Source organism: Nipponia nippon, unplaced genomic scaffold, assembly GCF_047370975.1.
Source record: "Nipponia nippon isolate SJK-2023a ecotype South Korea unplaced genomic scaffold, ASM4737097v1 scaffold_3, whole genome shotgun sequence".
Classification (NCBI taxonomy): domain Eukaryota; kingdom Metazoa; phylum Chordata; class Aves; order Pelecaniformes; family Threskiornithidae; genus Nipponia; species Nipponia nippon.
Window position 1 is genome coordinate 118757443 of NW_028262347.1, and position 15251 is coordinate 118772693.

Here is a 15251-nt window from a genome sequence, read left to right on the forward strand (position 1 = left end):
TCTGCATCTTTGTGTCTGAGCAGCGTTGTAGACTAAGGTCACATAGACCACTGAATTGTCTCCATAGCTAGTGCCAACATTGCTGAATTTTAGAGGGACATGGCCTGTAACAGTTAGCAGAAAAATATAATATTGCACAAACTGTTATACAAGTTTTTTTTAGTGCAGCTGGACCTTACTGAACATTCCTAGATCTAGAAACACACAGTAAATATGTACACCCTCATGCAGATATACTTGGTTATTGGCCACTTTATTGGCCTGATAATACAATTTTAGCAACAAACAAGCCTTTGACAAGGCCTAGGAGACTACAGTCCCCTCTGATAGATCAATTTTTATATTTGATTTCCCAGCTCTCTCAAAGCATCATTACAGAAAATATCTAATCTGCTTTTGGTATTGCCCAAACTCCTTCTGTCTTACCTCCAACCAACACCCTACTCAGAGCTACACCAACTCTGGTGGACGTCGAGTAATCCCCAGCAGTGGACTTCTACCCCGGGCACATATGGAGTCTCCCTGGAAAGCACACAAGGGAACTAAAAATGCAGCAGCCTCTTGTTGAAGAGTTGTGTGCGCTGCACAGGGGCCTGCAAGCCCTTGGCAAAGACTCGTGGTGTCCACACATCTAAAAGGGTGAAGAAATCTGATAAGCAGCACATTCGGTTGATGTCACTTTTGCTCAGTTACGCATATGAAGGAGTATCCAAATGCAAGTATAACCACTTGGCCTTTCTCACTTTCAAAATAACTTAGGTTTCTTTTTATAGTAATTTTCATAAAAATAGTAACACCCAAAAAGAAAAAATAATTTTACTGTATTTTATTTGACATGGTTGAAGACACACAAACACTCAAGATACAATCCAGACAAGTTGTGAACAGCTCCAAACATCAGTGAAATCTGAATTTATCTTGCACAGAGGTGAACAAGACCACAATGGTTGGTTTTATAATATAGTTTAAGACTATTTCAAGCAGGTGAGTACTGTGACGTTATGCCCAACAACTTTTATACTATTCATCCGCTTAAGCCACTTCATATCATAAATATGCAGCTTACCTTGGCGATTAAATCTCTGCAATATATAATCAGCCTTCTCATAATAATGCATTAAAACTCCTGTATATAAATATTGGTATATTCATACCAATGTAAACTTTCCTAAGCATCACTGCACATTTATCATATTCTAGCACAATTAATCATTCTACCACAATTAGCTGCTAACTTTCAGCCTAGGGTTAAGTTAACTTGGACCCAAACTTGCAAGTTGCTGCTTAGAGCAAAACTTCTGCTAGGGCCTTCTGCTTTCCCTAAGGGTAGCAAGGCCTCGTCTTTTCAACATTAAGTTGCACAATGTCATCTGAAACCCCTCCCAAAAAATGCTCTGCAGGGAATCTCCTGCAAAAGTATCAGAACTACTATTCTAAAAATAACTCATTTCCTAATAAATTTCATATTAATTTTACAGCCTAACATCCTTTATCAAAACGGGCATCCACATGCCACTTACAATGTAAAGTTGTTTAACTGGGTTATAGACTACAGACCACAGCATAATATTCTACTTACAATTCTAATTCCTTAGAGAGACAAGCTAATTTTCCATTCTTAGATTTAAAAAGGGCAATGAGGACAGTTGGGAGTTTGTTCAGTAGTTCAGTGCTCTGCAAAGATAAGCTTGATAGTGCTCTCATCAGACTGAATGAGGAAGTGCAAAAATATGCAAACCACATTGTACAGTTACAGTAGAGTCATTTCAGCAACAAACCCCTGCTTGGATCCAGATGGAATCTTACAAAAGGCGAAGAAGAAAGGGCAGGGAATCGCTACTGTGCAGGAAGCTATGCTTCAGAAGAGCTGCAGAAACTACCCTCAGCATTCCCTGCAGACAGGCTGAAAACAGGATAAAAATCACGGGCCACCTGATCGTGCAGTTCGCCTCCTCTTCAGGGGAGAGAGGGGGTGGTTGCAGCCATTTATTAGACCAAATTCTGTGTTAACCTAAGGCCATGGGAAAACAAATCTCTGCAGAATTGGACCAATTCAGTTTAACATAGGATGCGAAGACACCAAAGCCTACTCTTCTTTAAGGATTTTGTCTTTTGGTAGGTGGTAGCGGTAGACAGAATCTGGGTCTTACCTGCATCTACAATAAATCAGTGTTGCCTGCCTTTGGAAGGTAGTTTCGTGTTTGTTTTTGGTTTTGTTTTTAAACTAGAGAAGATCCTTAATAAATCCCCAAAACCTAGTGAAGAAGCTGTATATCCAGATCATAGAACCTAATTTTTAACTTGGTTTTACAGGAGGATTCATCCATTATTATGATGAACTGCTGGAGATGGAATGGTCACCATTTGAAACAAAGAAACGAAAATCCCAGCAACATACTAGTGCATCTGTGTAATACGCTTAACTGGTATGACTTGCATTGCAGGAAGAATGTTGTATTCTCTGACACACCAACATTTCTTTCCTATTATTATAAGATCAGCCTTTTACATTTCATATCTTACCATCTTTAAAAGCCTATAATTACAGAAGCTGATTGAGAAACTATGTTATTTAAAATTAACAGCTGAATGAAATCAACAGAGGCAAAGAGCATTTTTATACAAGAAAATAGCACTGTAGAAAGAAAGAGTCTGTACAATATTTAAATATTGTATATACATAAAATTATATTGTTCATAACTCATCTTAAACTTTCTCTTGTTTGTAAACCATGGAAAGCAACACACAAAAAAATCCCAGTATTTAGCTTTTAAAGCATTTCGCAGGCAGCAGGAAACTGAATGCTAGCAAGCACACTTTGTAATTATAGAAAGTATCCAGCCGGATACTGTGACTAGCATTCTCCATAGTCCTTTTTTTTTTTTTTTTTAAAGCTGAATGCAGAACAGATTTCACATTCAACTAGGGAATTCTGCAGGAGACAGAGAAAACTCAATGGCAAAATGCAGTAGACCAGTTCTGCAGCTCTTTACTGTGACAAAACTCCAGGCTAAACACAGAAAGCTTAAGTGCAGACTTGGAACGTAAATTAGTGAAATAATTGATAAAGCTTTCATTTCCCAAAAGTCTCAGTAATGGATTTAACTCATGCTCAACTTATTACAAATGACGGTTTAGTTTAACAACTAACATTGCAAAGTTTCAAAAATGTCATGAATTCCAGCAGGTAATCAGGCAGCTCTGTATAAATGCTCTGAAAGTGTCAGCATTTTAGGGTGATTCTACAGGTTAGTATCAGTCTGCCAGTTTGGAGTGGGATTTGGATTTGAATCTGAAGCTGTCAGTTCATGGCAGATATAGATTGTAGGTAGCATTTTGCAAAATAAAAACTGTTCCAGTTGCAGAAGAAATTGTCCAGGTGAACGTGCTTAAGAAAACATTTCCAGAAAGTTATTATTTGGAAAACAAGATGCTACCATGACCATCATTGTATTTCACCTGCATGAGAGTTGTGTGCTCGTAGCCATGTAAGAAATGCTTTATTTAATGTTATTTGTAGTTTCATTCTCTTGGCTTCTGCCTTCCACTTTACTGGCCATTCAACTCAACCCAGAAATATATTTTACTCAATTAAAATGTAGGTTACTCAAAATATATTACGGTACTTTTGATCTAGACATTTTCTCTCTTGTAAGTTGTTTAAATCTTCCTGGACAGCCATCATCTAATTGTGCTTCCAAATCTTAACACAGGGATTAACAAGAAAAGAAATAGAATCACCTGGAGAAGTGCTTGATAAACCAGATGGGTCAGAGGGACCTCTACAGGCTGGAGAAATGTGCAGACAGGAACCTCACAAAGTTCAACAAAGGGAAGTGCAAAGTCCCGAACCTGGGGAGGAACAGCCCCACGCACCACTATACGCTGCGGGCCAACGGGCTGGAAAGCAGCTTGGCAGAAAAAGACCTTGGGGTCTTGGTAGACACAAAGTTAAGCATCAGCCGGCAATGTGCCCTTGCAACAAAGAATGCCAATAGCCTCCTGGGCTGCATTAGGAAGAGCATTGCCAGCAGGTCAAGGAAAGTGATTAGTCCCCTTTATTCCGCCATGGTGAGACTACATCTGGAGTGCCGGGTCCAGTTCTATGCTTCTCAGTACGAGAGAGACATGGACATACTGGACTGATCCCAGCAAAGCGTCATGAAGATGATTAAGGGATTGGAATATCTGCCATGTGAGGAGAGGCTGAGACATCTGAGACTGTTTAGACTCGACAAGGCTCAGGAGATGCTAGGAATATGTATAAATGCCTGATAGAAGACAGTAAAAAAGGTGGAGCCAGACTTCTCAGAGGTATCCAGTGAAGGAACAAGAGGCAACAGTCACAAATGGAAACTCAAGAAGTTCCTTTTAAACGTAAGAAAAAACTTTTTTTGCAGTGAGGGTTGTCAAATACTGGAACAGGTGGCCCAGAGAAGTTTAGGCATCTCCATCTTTGGAGATATTCAAAACGGGACAGAGTATCCTGCTCTAGCTGACACTGCTTAGAGCTGAGAGCTTGGACCAGATAGTCAATGGATGTCACCTCCAACCTCAACTATTCCGTGATTCTGTGATTTCTGATAGAGACTAATAAAAATAAGTTTAGAAGAGAAACAGATTTGTTCTTAATAGTTTTCCAAAGTATAATGAGGGTAATGCCAGCTATTTTTTCCAACAGCTAGTTCTGAGAGCTGTGACAATAAAGACCTTGTTTTCAAACTGGATCAATATGAGGCTCCTAAACAAACAAACAAACAAACAAATTATATATATATATATATATATATATATATATATATATTTCCTAAATCTAATTTTAAGGATTTCTGAGGATTTTCTTTTCAGTGGGATCTCAGAATTTAAGAAACTCAGGTCCCATTTCTTTAAGTCATTGATCTTCAGCACTTAAAATTTTGAAAGCAGAGGGCAAAATCAAAAGAACAAAAGAATATTATAGACTACTAATTTGTTCCCATTGCCGGAGGATGGTGCTATTTAAACAGACACCCCACACAGATACACCCCCTACAACAACCACGTGGGTCAGTGAGTTTTTCTTGGGAGGAAGAGGAAGAAGAAGAACAAGGCAAAGAGATTACAATTTTACATCTTTATAACTGATCTTCAGGACCCAACAATAATCAGGATTTATCTAATAAAGGTAGATCTTTAAGCATGCTTGAGTAACTTGGGAACTTTTACTACCTCTGGATCTTTTGCTCCCAAAACTTTTTAAGGGTCTTTCAAAATCCAGTCTTTGGTCATCAAAGGGCACAAACATGACACACCCCACCTTACTAGCTGTTCTCATATAGCCTGCTGAAATTCACGTTGATTACATGACACATGAAAGTAAAAAAATGGAATAGTGGAAGATCAGTCTCACAAACAGGCTGTGGTGGGGAAAATGGGCTGTTAGTAGTTTAAGAAATCAATACCAACTTTGACACTTTTAGAGGTGGCAACATCAATGGCCATGGCTTTGATTTCAGTGTCCCCAAACTGCATAAGTGTTTTGATCTCCCGCCGGTTTGGCACTGAAGCATCAGTTCCCGTGAGATCCAAGCGAAGCGTGCCACACTTTTTTACTCCAGATTCGGTGATGAAGCTGACATTATCTTGTTCTGAGCTATAGATATTGATCACTATTACTAACTGAGAAGGTTTGGCAGGTGTGTAACTGCGTGTCACAGTTTCTCCGAGGGCTACAGATTGGTCGGCTGAGATAAATTTGTCAAAGACATCAGTGCACCAGCGTGTGCCATCTTTGATTAGAAGCTTCTCTGGTGGATGCTTCCCTTCCACAAACCGATTGAGCACACCCACACCGTAGGTGAGAGGTGAACGCCGCACTTTGATGACAGCAGGGTCTAGACCAAAGAGAACAGCTCCTTTGAGGATAGTGAGCCCCACATCCTGAGGAATGATGACTCGACATCTCGAACCAAAAGCACTCTGGACAGCTTGTTGGAGTAAGGGGGATTCAGCGAAGCCACCCACCAGGAACAGAAACTTGACATTGGTCACTTCTGGCTTATCAAACACATCACCTAAACAGAAACAGAGCCCATTCAATAGCGAAAAATCCACTGCGACAAGGCAATGCAGGTCAAACTCCTAATGTCTGAGTGCACTGAATGTCCCACGCGCATGCACAAGATCTGAAACTGCCACATCTATGCCCACGCCGCCACTCTCAGCATGCACTAGTTCCACTTCTGCAGACTCTTCTATACTCTGTTTCACTGTGAATGGAAACTTACCTCAAAGCATACAATATTTCTAAAGTGGCACTTGAAACAGAATTTTTATTTAGCTTCTACCAGTAAAGGGAGACATGGATTTCTTGCAAAGAAATCCTGGCAGTCACATTATGGGTGGTAGGGAAACAGACATCATCTTGCCACTTCAAGTATCAGTGAGATATTCCCAAACCTAACTGATTCACATACCCTTTACTGCATTCCAGATAATTCACCCCATTTTAAATTCACTTGTTATTTCTGAGCCTAACTTCTTAACCACGGTATGTACCATCTGCAAAATAATACCTCCTTACATTTCTACAGATGTTCCTTCTTAGATTAAGCCCACATCCCCTACTTTCAAGAAAATCACACAGTTCAGTTGTAGGCTCACCCTTAGTTCAAATAACCGAGGCAGCATGACTGAGGTTTCTATCACAACTATTGTAATTCTAGACCTCTACCTCCCTGCTCACATAGACAGCTAGAACAGAACAGCTTATAAGTTGTGACCTCTCAAAATTTATCTAATAATTCCTCGCATATAGTGAATAAAGCTGGATATTCCACTCCAAATACAATTCAATTAGTGCTTTGTAACGTGTAGAACAGCAATACTTTGCTCACTACATATATTATACTCTACTTGATACAAATCCAATCTTTCACCAGGAATACTTTAAATAATAAATTTTCCAATAAGCCTATGTCACTTCCCATTACTGGATAAATAAATTCAGTCTTGCTTAAGCCATGCCTGGAAGTACTTTTACCATGATGCATCATTTATTATTTGTGGTTTAGAGATGTCAGTGATTTGGACGGTCATGAACAAATGTGACTTTATAAGTTCTTCCACTGAGCAGAAATGAACTAGAGGTCTTAATAAGAGGAATAATTAGAAACTAGTTACATCTCTGGCGTTATTTAGTTGTTGCCTGCAACAGGAAAAAGAAAAGCAGGATCTGGGTTAGTCACTGCACTTCAGTCTTCTGAACGCTTGCATCCCTGGAAGTACAGAATAATCAAAAGCTTAGGCAGTAACAGGACTGAATCACACTCAATGTGTGATGTCCTTTACTTTTATTATTTTCCTAACTACTTTGTAGAGAACTACAAGTTTCAGAACTGAATTCCCTGCCCACATTTGGTGCGTACTAGGGGAGCTGTTTGACTTTAATTCCAGTTACGGGTTTGAAACAGGTAAGCAAAGCGGCAGTTTCAGCTCATCCGGGAAGCGGTATTACACATAGATACGTACTAAGGTGCTGAACAATCTGGTCAATTGTAGGTTTGAAAAGAGCATTCATTGCATCCGGGCTCATCCTCAGCATTCCCTGGGAGGACCACTTCACAAAGTCCACACTGGAAAAGAATAGTTAGAAAGGACATTAAAACAGTACAGCTGAGCTGTAAGAAACAGCCAAGCACTCACAAGATGCAGTAAATAAATAAATGAATGAGTTTACAGAATCTGCATGCATTTTGCTTGCAAGAAAGTGCCTCACCTCACCCTAGCCCCATACCAACTGCAGCAATGTAAAATTTCAAGGGAGAATTTTTGCTTGTCTAATTGTTGTTTTCTTTGCCTGATTGCCTTCTGTAGCATTACCAATGCTCAGCTGCTTCCTGAAACAGCTGGCAGTCAATCCAGTGCTCGCTCATCTGAAACAGCACTGCTTCATCCCCAGAAGGACAACATTTAGATTACAGGAGCAGCAGGCCAAAGCCACTGGAAACACACAAGGAAAACAAGCAAGTATGGGAAGCCTCAGGAGGCAGAAGGGAGCACAGCATTTTTAATGAGGCATAACATTTGTTAAGTGAATACAGGCATTATGTTATTCCATCACTGATGCACATCCATAGAGCTCAGTAATCTCCTTTTCATTCATGCACATTACATGTCACCTTTATACTCTTTCTATCCCATTATCCAATTAATTTCATTTTATTTGAAGCGAACATTTAGCACTCCCTCTAAGATTCACCATTAAGACTATTAATAAGAAGGAGATGGCCTTGTGAGGGGGAATATTTCCAGAAATTTTTAATGATTTCAGAACCTCAGTCTCATTTAGGAAATGACTCCGAGCTGGATTCCAAGTCATTTAGGCTTAAAGTAGATTTACCAATAACTTTAGGAAAAGATGCAGGAGTTTCAGCCTGCATGCTACATTCAACATTCCCTGGATTAAACAACACAGAAAGAAGCCAAGGTACAGGTACTATAAGTATCATGTCTTCTGCTCTCCGGTCCCAAGCGTTCTGCCCCACATTCGCAGGCTCTCTTGTTCTTTCTCTTTGATGCTATTAATCTCCAGGTGGCCTGTAGTATATAGCTTCAAAAGATGCAAAATGCCCACTTCTACTTTCTCCCCCCTTCCTTTTCTGTAGCAGCCTGCGACCTTGTCATTTAGGGTTCTTTCCTGATACTTACAATCAGGAATTAAAACCTCTGCAGGGAATTATGTCTCCCCGTCTACTGAGCAAATGATCTAACTCTAACATACCATGAGAAAAGAAAGCCTGCCATTACTTCAAAAGAAGAATGCTCTCCTCTTGCAGAGCTCTATGCAATAGTCTATGTTTTCACTGGTGATCTGGTATTGTTCATAACTTTCCTCAAGTCATGAATATACTTACACATCTCACTCAAGACCCTGGGTTTGTTCCAGGGCCCAGGCCTCTAAAAATTAAGGTTTTAGGTAACTAAATTTTAGACATCAAATTCTGTGTTTGATCCAACCTTCCTAATTAACATGTAAGAGACTCAAAATATATGGTCCAATTCAGGAAAGTGATGCAGTGGTGGCCTAACGAAAGTCATAGAAAACAATATCAGGAGAGTGCAAGTCTTGTATAGAAAAGCTTTTGCAAGAGTTTGATCAGAACTCTTCATTCTGGAAACTGCACTTCAGGCAATCCCGTTTTCTCATCCTTATATTACATTTTTACGTTATTATCTTTCAGTCTACATATAATTAGGGTATTTTAATTATTTGTCTTTGCTATCAGTAGTTAATTCTGCATGCATTTGGGTTCAATCATCTACTCACTTGCTTTTCCTCAAGGCATGTTCTACACTGTGACCTCGAAACTTCTTATAATAGTCAATGAAGGAGAAAGGCAGAGTGATGTTTAGTGGATTGGTCCTGTCTGGAGCTGCTGCCCGTTTACGGGACTCAAACGCTATCATCAGATCTACCCAGGCAGCAGGACGCTTGATTTTAAATTGCTCAATAAAATCTTCTCCAAATATTTTACACAGGAGCTTTTCAAATTCATAGTCCACACCTAGAGAACCGTATGGTCCACCTGTATTACAAACAAAACACAGCTTTAATATTCTGAACTGCTTACTAGATTTCAAGTTGACCAAATACACATCAGATTGACACTACTAGGACTGCCATAGGAGAAGGTCTACAGAAAGAGGTATCTTTTCTAAATATAACAGTTGGTCTAATACACAACATGATCTTACCTTTGCTTCACTTTTACTCCTATACCATCATAGCCACTGTAACATTACCACTATAAAACAGAAACATGTTTATTAGAAGCAAAGGAAGCTGCCTCCTTATCCACACATGAGAAGGCGTGAGTTGGACTCACATTCAGGAGTGGATAGACTTGATGTACAGCGTCCCATTTGCTCTTACTGGGTTGTTTCCTGAGGTAGTCTTACAGCCACCAAGGCTGAGAACGCTCAGTGATGAACCATACAGATGAAGACTAAAACAGTATGGAGACACAGGAACAAATAATAGGCTGTCTCATGTGGGTAACAGCTTAGTCACGGGACAAAGTCAAAGGGGATCCGGAGTTCAGGAAGGGAATACCATTCAAGGAATTGCACTTTATATCTTTGTTGTGGATCAATCATTGTGCATTTTTCCTAGCGGATTGCAGACCCTCCTTGTTACACTGTCTGTGAAAGCTTCCCCTTAAATCTAGGGAAACTTCTGTTCAGCCACAGTCACTGTACAAGGACCGTGTTGTGACACTCAGCTATTCATATCTCCACAGTATGTCTCTGAATACCTGGGCAGAGCAGCAATGCACAGGTGACCTCTCAAAGGACAGGAAGATGACGACTCTACTATCAGAAGTCAGACCAGGACCATGGCAGGAGGTCGTGGCCTGAATGGGAGTGAATAACACAGGAGATGGCCGTTCCTTACCCTTCCAACGTGAGTTTTACCAGCCCAAAGCGTCAGAAGCGTTAAGTGATTTACCCTTGTCTGCTGACCAGCACCTAGGTTATACTCATTTTGAACGCTGGTCTTATTTCAGGAAGAACTGTTAGTCAAATGCAGCGAATGATAAAGGCATACATTTCCTTCACTGACAAGTAAAAATATTACATAAATAAAGCAAGCAGTGGAAGTGACATACCTGTTGCCTTGTATAGCTCCTTAAGATGTCCTTCAGGGAGCCTTATCTGATGGACAGTCATATCCACTGTGCCTCCTCCACTGTCAACAACGATGTAACGGTCACCTAGTTTGCCAAAGGAATAGGCAAATGGTATTTATGGTAACATTATCACCACAGCGTATTGCAACGAAAACTTCTCAGAGGCATTATCATCATGAGAGATAATGACTTACAGAAAGCCATGAATGCCTATGCTAAAGACTTGATCTTTTTTTGTAATTATAATGCAATGATTGACAATAAATATGAAAATCAGATGTCAAAAGCTATTGACTTAGCACAGATGAAAAGCAGTTTAGTAGAATTGCTCATGCTGCTAGCATACATCCTAGGACGTTACCAAATTAATACTATGGCATATTTACAAGGCCTGTTCCGAGGAAAAAATTCTGGTTGCATTTTAACAGCTGGATTCCTTTCTACCATCTCCTTAATAAGCTGTATTTTGCTAGAGCATACAGAATAGCAGTTCAGCCTTAGTAACTAAGAGCAGCACATGAACTTGTATTTTTTTCTTTTCCTATTTATAATCACTGTGAGAACACTGCAGTGCACAGCACATTTGTGGGAAACACAATGTTTGCCTGCAATATAGAACCAGTGAGAGCAAAGTTTATTCAAGAAAGGACACTACCTTCCTCCAGTTCGGACCAGATCTCTCCTATGACATTTTCCACCAAAAAGGTACGACTCTGTCGATTACGACGGACGTGTTCCTTAGCTAGTCATTGACAGAGAAAAAATTACCAAGTATAAGAAAGCATGAAGAAGCTGATATATCGTAAGCTGCAGGAAACGAGTGCAAGCGGGCTGACAGATCTGTCTGTATCACTTCTTAACAAAACAAACGAAAAAAAATTATTGCATTATAATCGGGAACATTATAACATTGTTCCTAGAAAGAAGGAAAAATGTTTTTCAGCCACACTGATCTTCCTCGATAGTAACTGAATTACAACCAATAACCTAACACAAAAGCTATAAACAGGTCTCATTTACTTTTTTTTATATTCTGTTTTTTAAAGCACCGCCAGGAACGGGGAAAGCTTGCAGCCAACTGTGCTCAGCACAACCTCTGCCACAGTGGCAGCCCCGGCCTGCTACCAGACCAACAATCCCCACGTTTCCAAAAGCCACTTCTGACTTTGGGTGCTCAGGCAAAGATGCCTCCCGAGCCTTTCAGGATGTTGGTCTGTCTCAAAACAAGCAGCCAAAAGCACTGCTTCTCAGATTTATAACTTCTTACGGCCACAGTGATCACCAAGTCTGACCCTCATAATATTTTAAATATACACCAATTAAAAATTAAGCATAATCTGGCAATGCTATTATAACAATAAGTTAACTTACAAGACTTAATTGCTACTTAGACATTTAAAAGAGGCAGAACAGCCTGTAGGAGAAAGCAGAGTAGTGAGAGCCTTTGCTGTTATGCTTCTTAATCAACCCCTACAACTGAAAGATCAAAAAATCATCCCCTCCCCATAAAGACCCTGTGATGCAGACAAGCCGCGTCAGCCTCGCTGTGCTGACTTAGCAGCACACAGTGAGAGCTTCAACGACGAAGCATTCAATGACAGAACAAGCACTAGGTCCAAGCAAGGGCCTGACACAGAGCCCACAGAAGTCAACAGGAGTCCTTTCATTCACTCCTGTGGGCTAGAAGTGAACACAAGAGGCAGTCTTTAACTACGACTGAAGTAAGGTTATCCTGGCTGCTATGAACAGTAAAATTTTTGTTTTGATTTCACAGCAATAATATGGTCCTTGGAGTGCTTCTCTCTGTTTACATTTAAAGGGTTTTTCTCCTTAATCTGTTCTCAGCTTGTCTTGGGTGCCTGCCATGCCTTTATGAAATTTTAATTCTAACCCCAAATTAATTCACTCCAAACTTTGTTTTCATTAATTTTGACATGAAATCTTTCTCATCCCCAATAGCTTTTACCATACAAAGTCAAGAAGGAGAATGGTACCCCCATCCAAGAAAAAGCCCGCTAGCAGAAATCCGTGATCTGCCAGATTCTGCCCAGCTTCAAAACCTTAACCAGAGAAACTCTCTTCTTTTATTATTTTCTCAGAGGCAAATCCCTGTGTAGCCTGAAAGTGAGTTCATGTAAAATCGCACGGAACTGGAATGGTTCAGGACACGAATGAGGGGGACAGAAGGCGAGGAGCCCCTGAAGGGACTGTGTCCTGAAAATGGATTGTGTCCTGTGCTGGGCCTCCATAACACTGAACACATCTGACAAGTGCTGGCTAGGAGAGGCACAGATAGGAGAGAATGACTCCGCCTAACTAAAAAAAACCCCATACCCTCCAGTAAATAGAGGAATAGCTTTGCTAGCTTAATCTTCCACTTTCCTGTACTGTTTTGACCTAGTAAATGTGATAAAATACAAATTCTTCTGATAAATTCCTTCTGGGATAGACTGGTACACTACCACCAATCAGTGCAACTGTTACAGTTCACACAGATGGGAAACGTGTGCGTTATGCAGCAATCACATCTTACTGCTGCTTCGTTTTCCTGTTGTTTTTTTCTCTCCTATTTTCCTCCAATCTCAGGTAGGATACCAAGCTCAAAAATCTTTGGTGACGAAGGATCTTTTGGCAAGTGACTTACACTGTGGACCAATCTCTGTCCTTCATTGTAAATCAGTCTTCAAACATTGATATTAGCAACAGACCCCAGGTCAATAAATCAGAAGTGCTGTATCTAGTTGCTCTTCTACAAGCAGATAAATTCATTGTTATATTCCAATACCGTGTGTTCCCCTAAGTGTTGAAAGTAATTAATGATATTTCATAAAGATGACATCAAAAAGCATCTGCCAAAACTCTGGAACACCTCAAAGTCTCACTGCAGATCCAGTTATTTAACACTGCTTCAATAATGCAGCTAAGTGAACGCGTAATTGTTTCCAACAAATTAAATTAAAAAAAAGATCCAACACGAAGTATTGATTTTAATTAAGGCAGAAAAATACTGTTGTGAAAATACTAAAAGCCTCCCACAACATCCCAATAAAGACAAGGCAATGAAGCTACCTGTGTGCTAAAATTCAAGTGTGTGCAAACATGTCTGCTGGATCAATGCCTTAACTAGTCTAATTACACTAAACAGCAAAACAGTTTATAAAAGCAAACTGATGCTAGCCTGAAACATTTAGAGAGAACGAAGACAACAAGAAATGGTAAGAAAACAGCCCTCATGGCCAAAGCAAACTTAGGCATAAGAATCTAAAGAAGTGAGTTAATAGAAGCAGTACCCTGTGTAAATCCAGTTCCAATAGTGTCACTTGGGCTATAACCATTGACAGGCGCCCTACTACTCAGGTCTATCATCTGGTGCAGACGGAGCTTTCGGCAGTAGATAGAGGCAGCCTCGGGTTCCAGGGCAATGATCAACTGCTCGGGATTTTCAGGAGATGCCATTCCTGCCTGCGAGAGAGAATCGATCAGAGAAGTGGGGTGGGAAATACCGCAACCTAGCAGACCCTTTTCAGCAAGTGAACAAGCCTCCTTTCCCCAGCTCGCGGTTTCAGTCAGGTCAGCCCTCCAAGTTTAATGCGCAAAGGAGCTGCTGCCATTGGCTAAAGGTCTTGACCTGGGAATCGTCCTGCCCACAATCTATAGCACAACTTCACAGGCTGTAACAGGGAAGTATGCATGCACTTACCATGCTAAGTGTCTAACCGAGCAGCTGCGTACATGACAGGTGGAGAAAGGAGGAAAGTCACTTTGAAACCTGTGATGAATGGCCTAAAACCTGAACTCCTAATTAACCTGTGAATCTGCATGCTAAGAGGGGCCCCAGTCCACTTTAAAAAATGAAGGAATACCTTTGGCCTCTCCTCCCCACAATGATATTTTAAGTACGTCTTTCTCTATATCCCAGATATATATAGTCCTTGCTGAAATGGACCCTCCCCACACTGTGTAGCTTACTAGGAATATACAATACACTTTGCCAGTAATACATCTTTTGACTTAAACCCAACATTTTCTATTTCAAAATCCACTGCTTTTAAGTACATTCACCTTTATAACATCTTCAAAATTCTCAGTTTATTCAAGGACTCAAAACACAATAGGGCAGGTTCCCTAAAATGTAATGGGAACAAGCCTAAAAATAATCCCACATTATAAAAATGAACATTTGCCATTCTTTCTATTCCCTTCTGGATTTTAAGCCTCCAGACACAGAGATTTTCAAGAAGCCACAAGTTCTCATGTAACCACGTCACTCTCAGAGCTGGACTTAGAGAAAAATATGAAAGAGCAGTTGACAAAATTGTGTTTTCATTTCTTTTCTCCTGTACTTCTCCCTACCATATGATTTTCTGTTAAAGTAGATAAAAATACCTTTAAACTCTTTCTGCTCAACTTTTGGTTAACCTGCTGTTGTTTTTCGGTTAAGTGCCTAAATACTAATGCATGCTAGCAAACAAATAAATGTATGAATATTTTTCTGCTTCCACGGTCAGTCTTCCAGCAAACCTTCACTTCAACTCATACACACGCACTGTGGTGGCTCCAGAGCATCCTCAAAAGAAGGC

General features: G+C 40.3%; 1 protein-coding gene across 2 annotated transcripts in view; it reads right to left on the reverse strand.

Annotated features, from left to right (window-relative positions):
- Positions 1-811: 811 nt before the first annotated feature.
- HSPA12A (heat shock protein family A (Hsp70) member 12A) overlaps positions 812-15251 on the reverse strand; it is a 61365-nt gene continuing 46925 nt past the window's right edge. For both annotated transcript variants that reach the window (XM_087766691.1, XM_087766692.1), the window contains exons 7-12: positions 13962-14133; positions 11327-11413; positions 10651-10755; positions 9309-9567; positions 7511-7614; positions 812-6054 (exon numbers count right to left, since the gene is read on the reverse strand). In XM_087766691.1, coding sequence (XP_087622817.1) covers positions 5420-6054; positions 7511-7614; positions 9309-9567; positions 10651-10755; positions 11327-11413; positions 13962-14133 — 1362 coding nt within the window. In that variant the 3' untranslated portion in view covers positions 812-5419. The remainder of the gene's footprint in view (positions 6055-7510; positions 7615-9308; positions 9568-10650; positions 10756-11326; positions 11414-13961; positions 14134-15251) is intronic.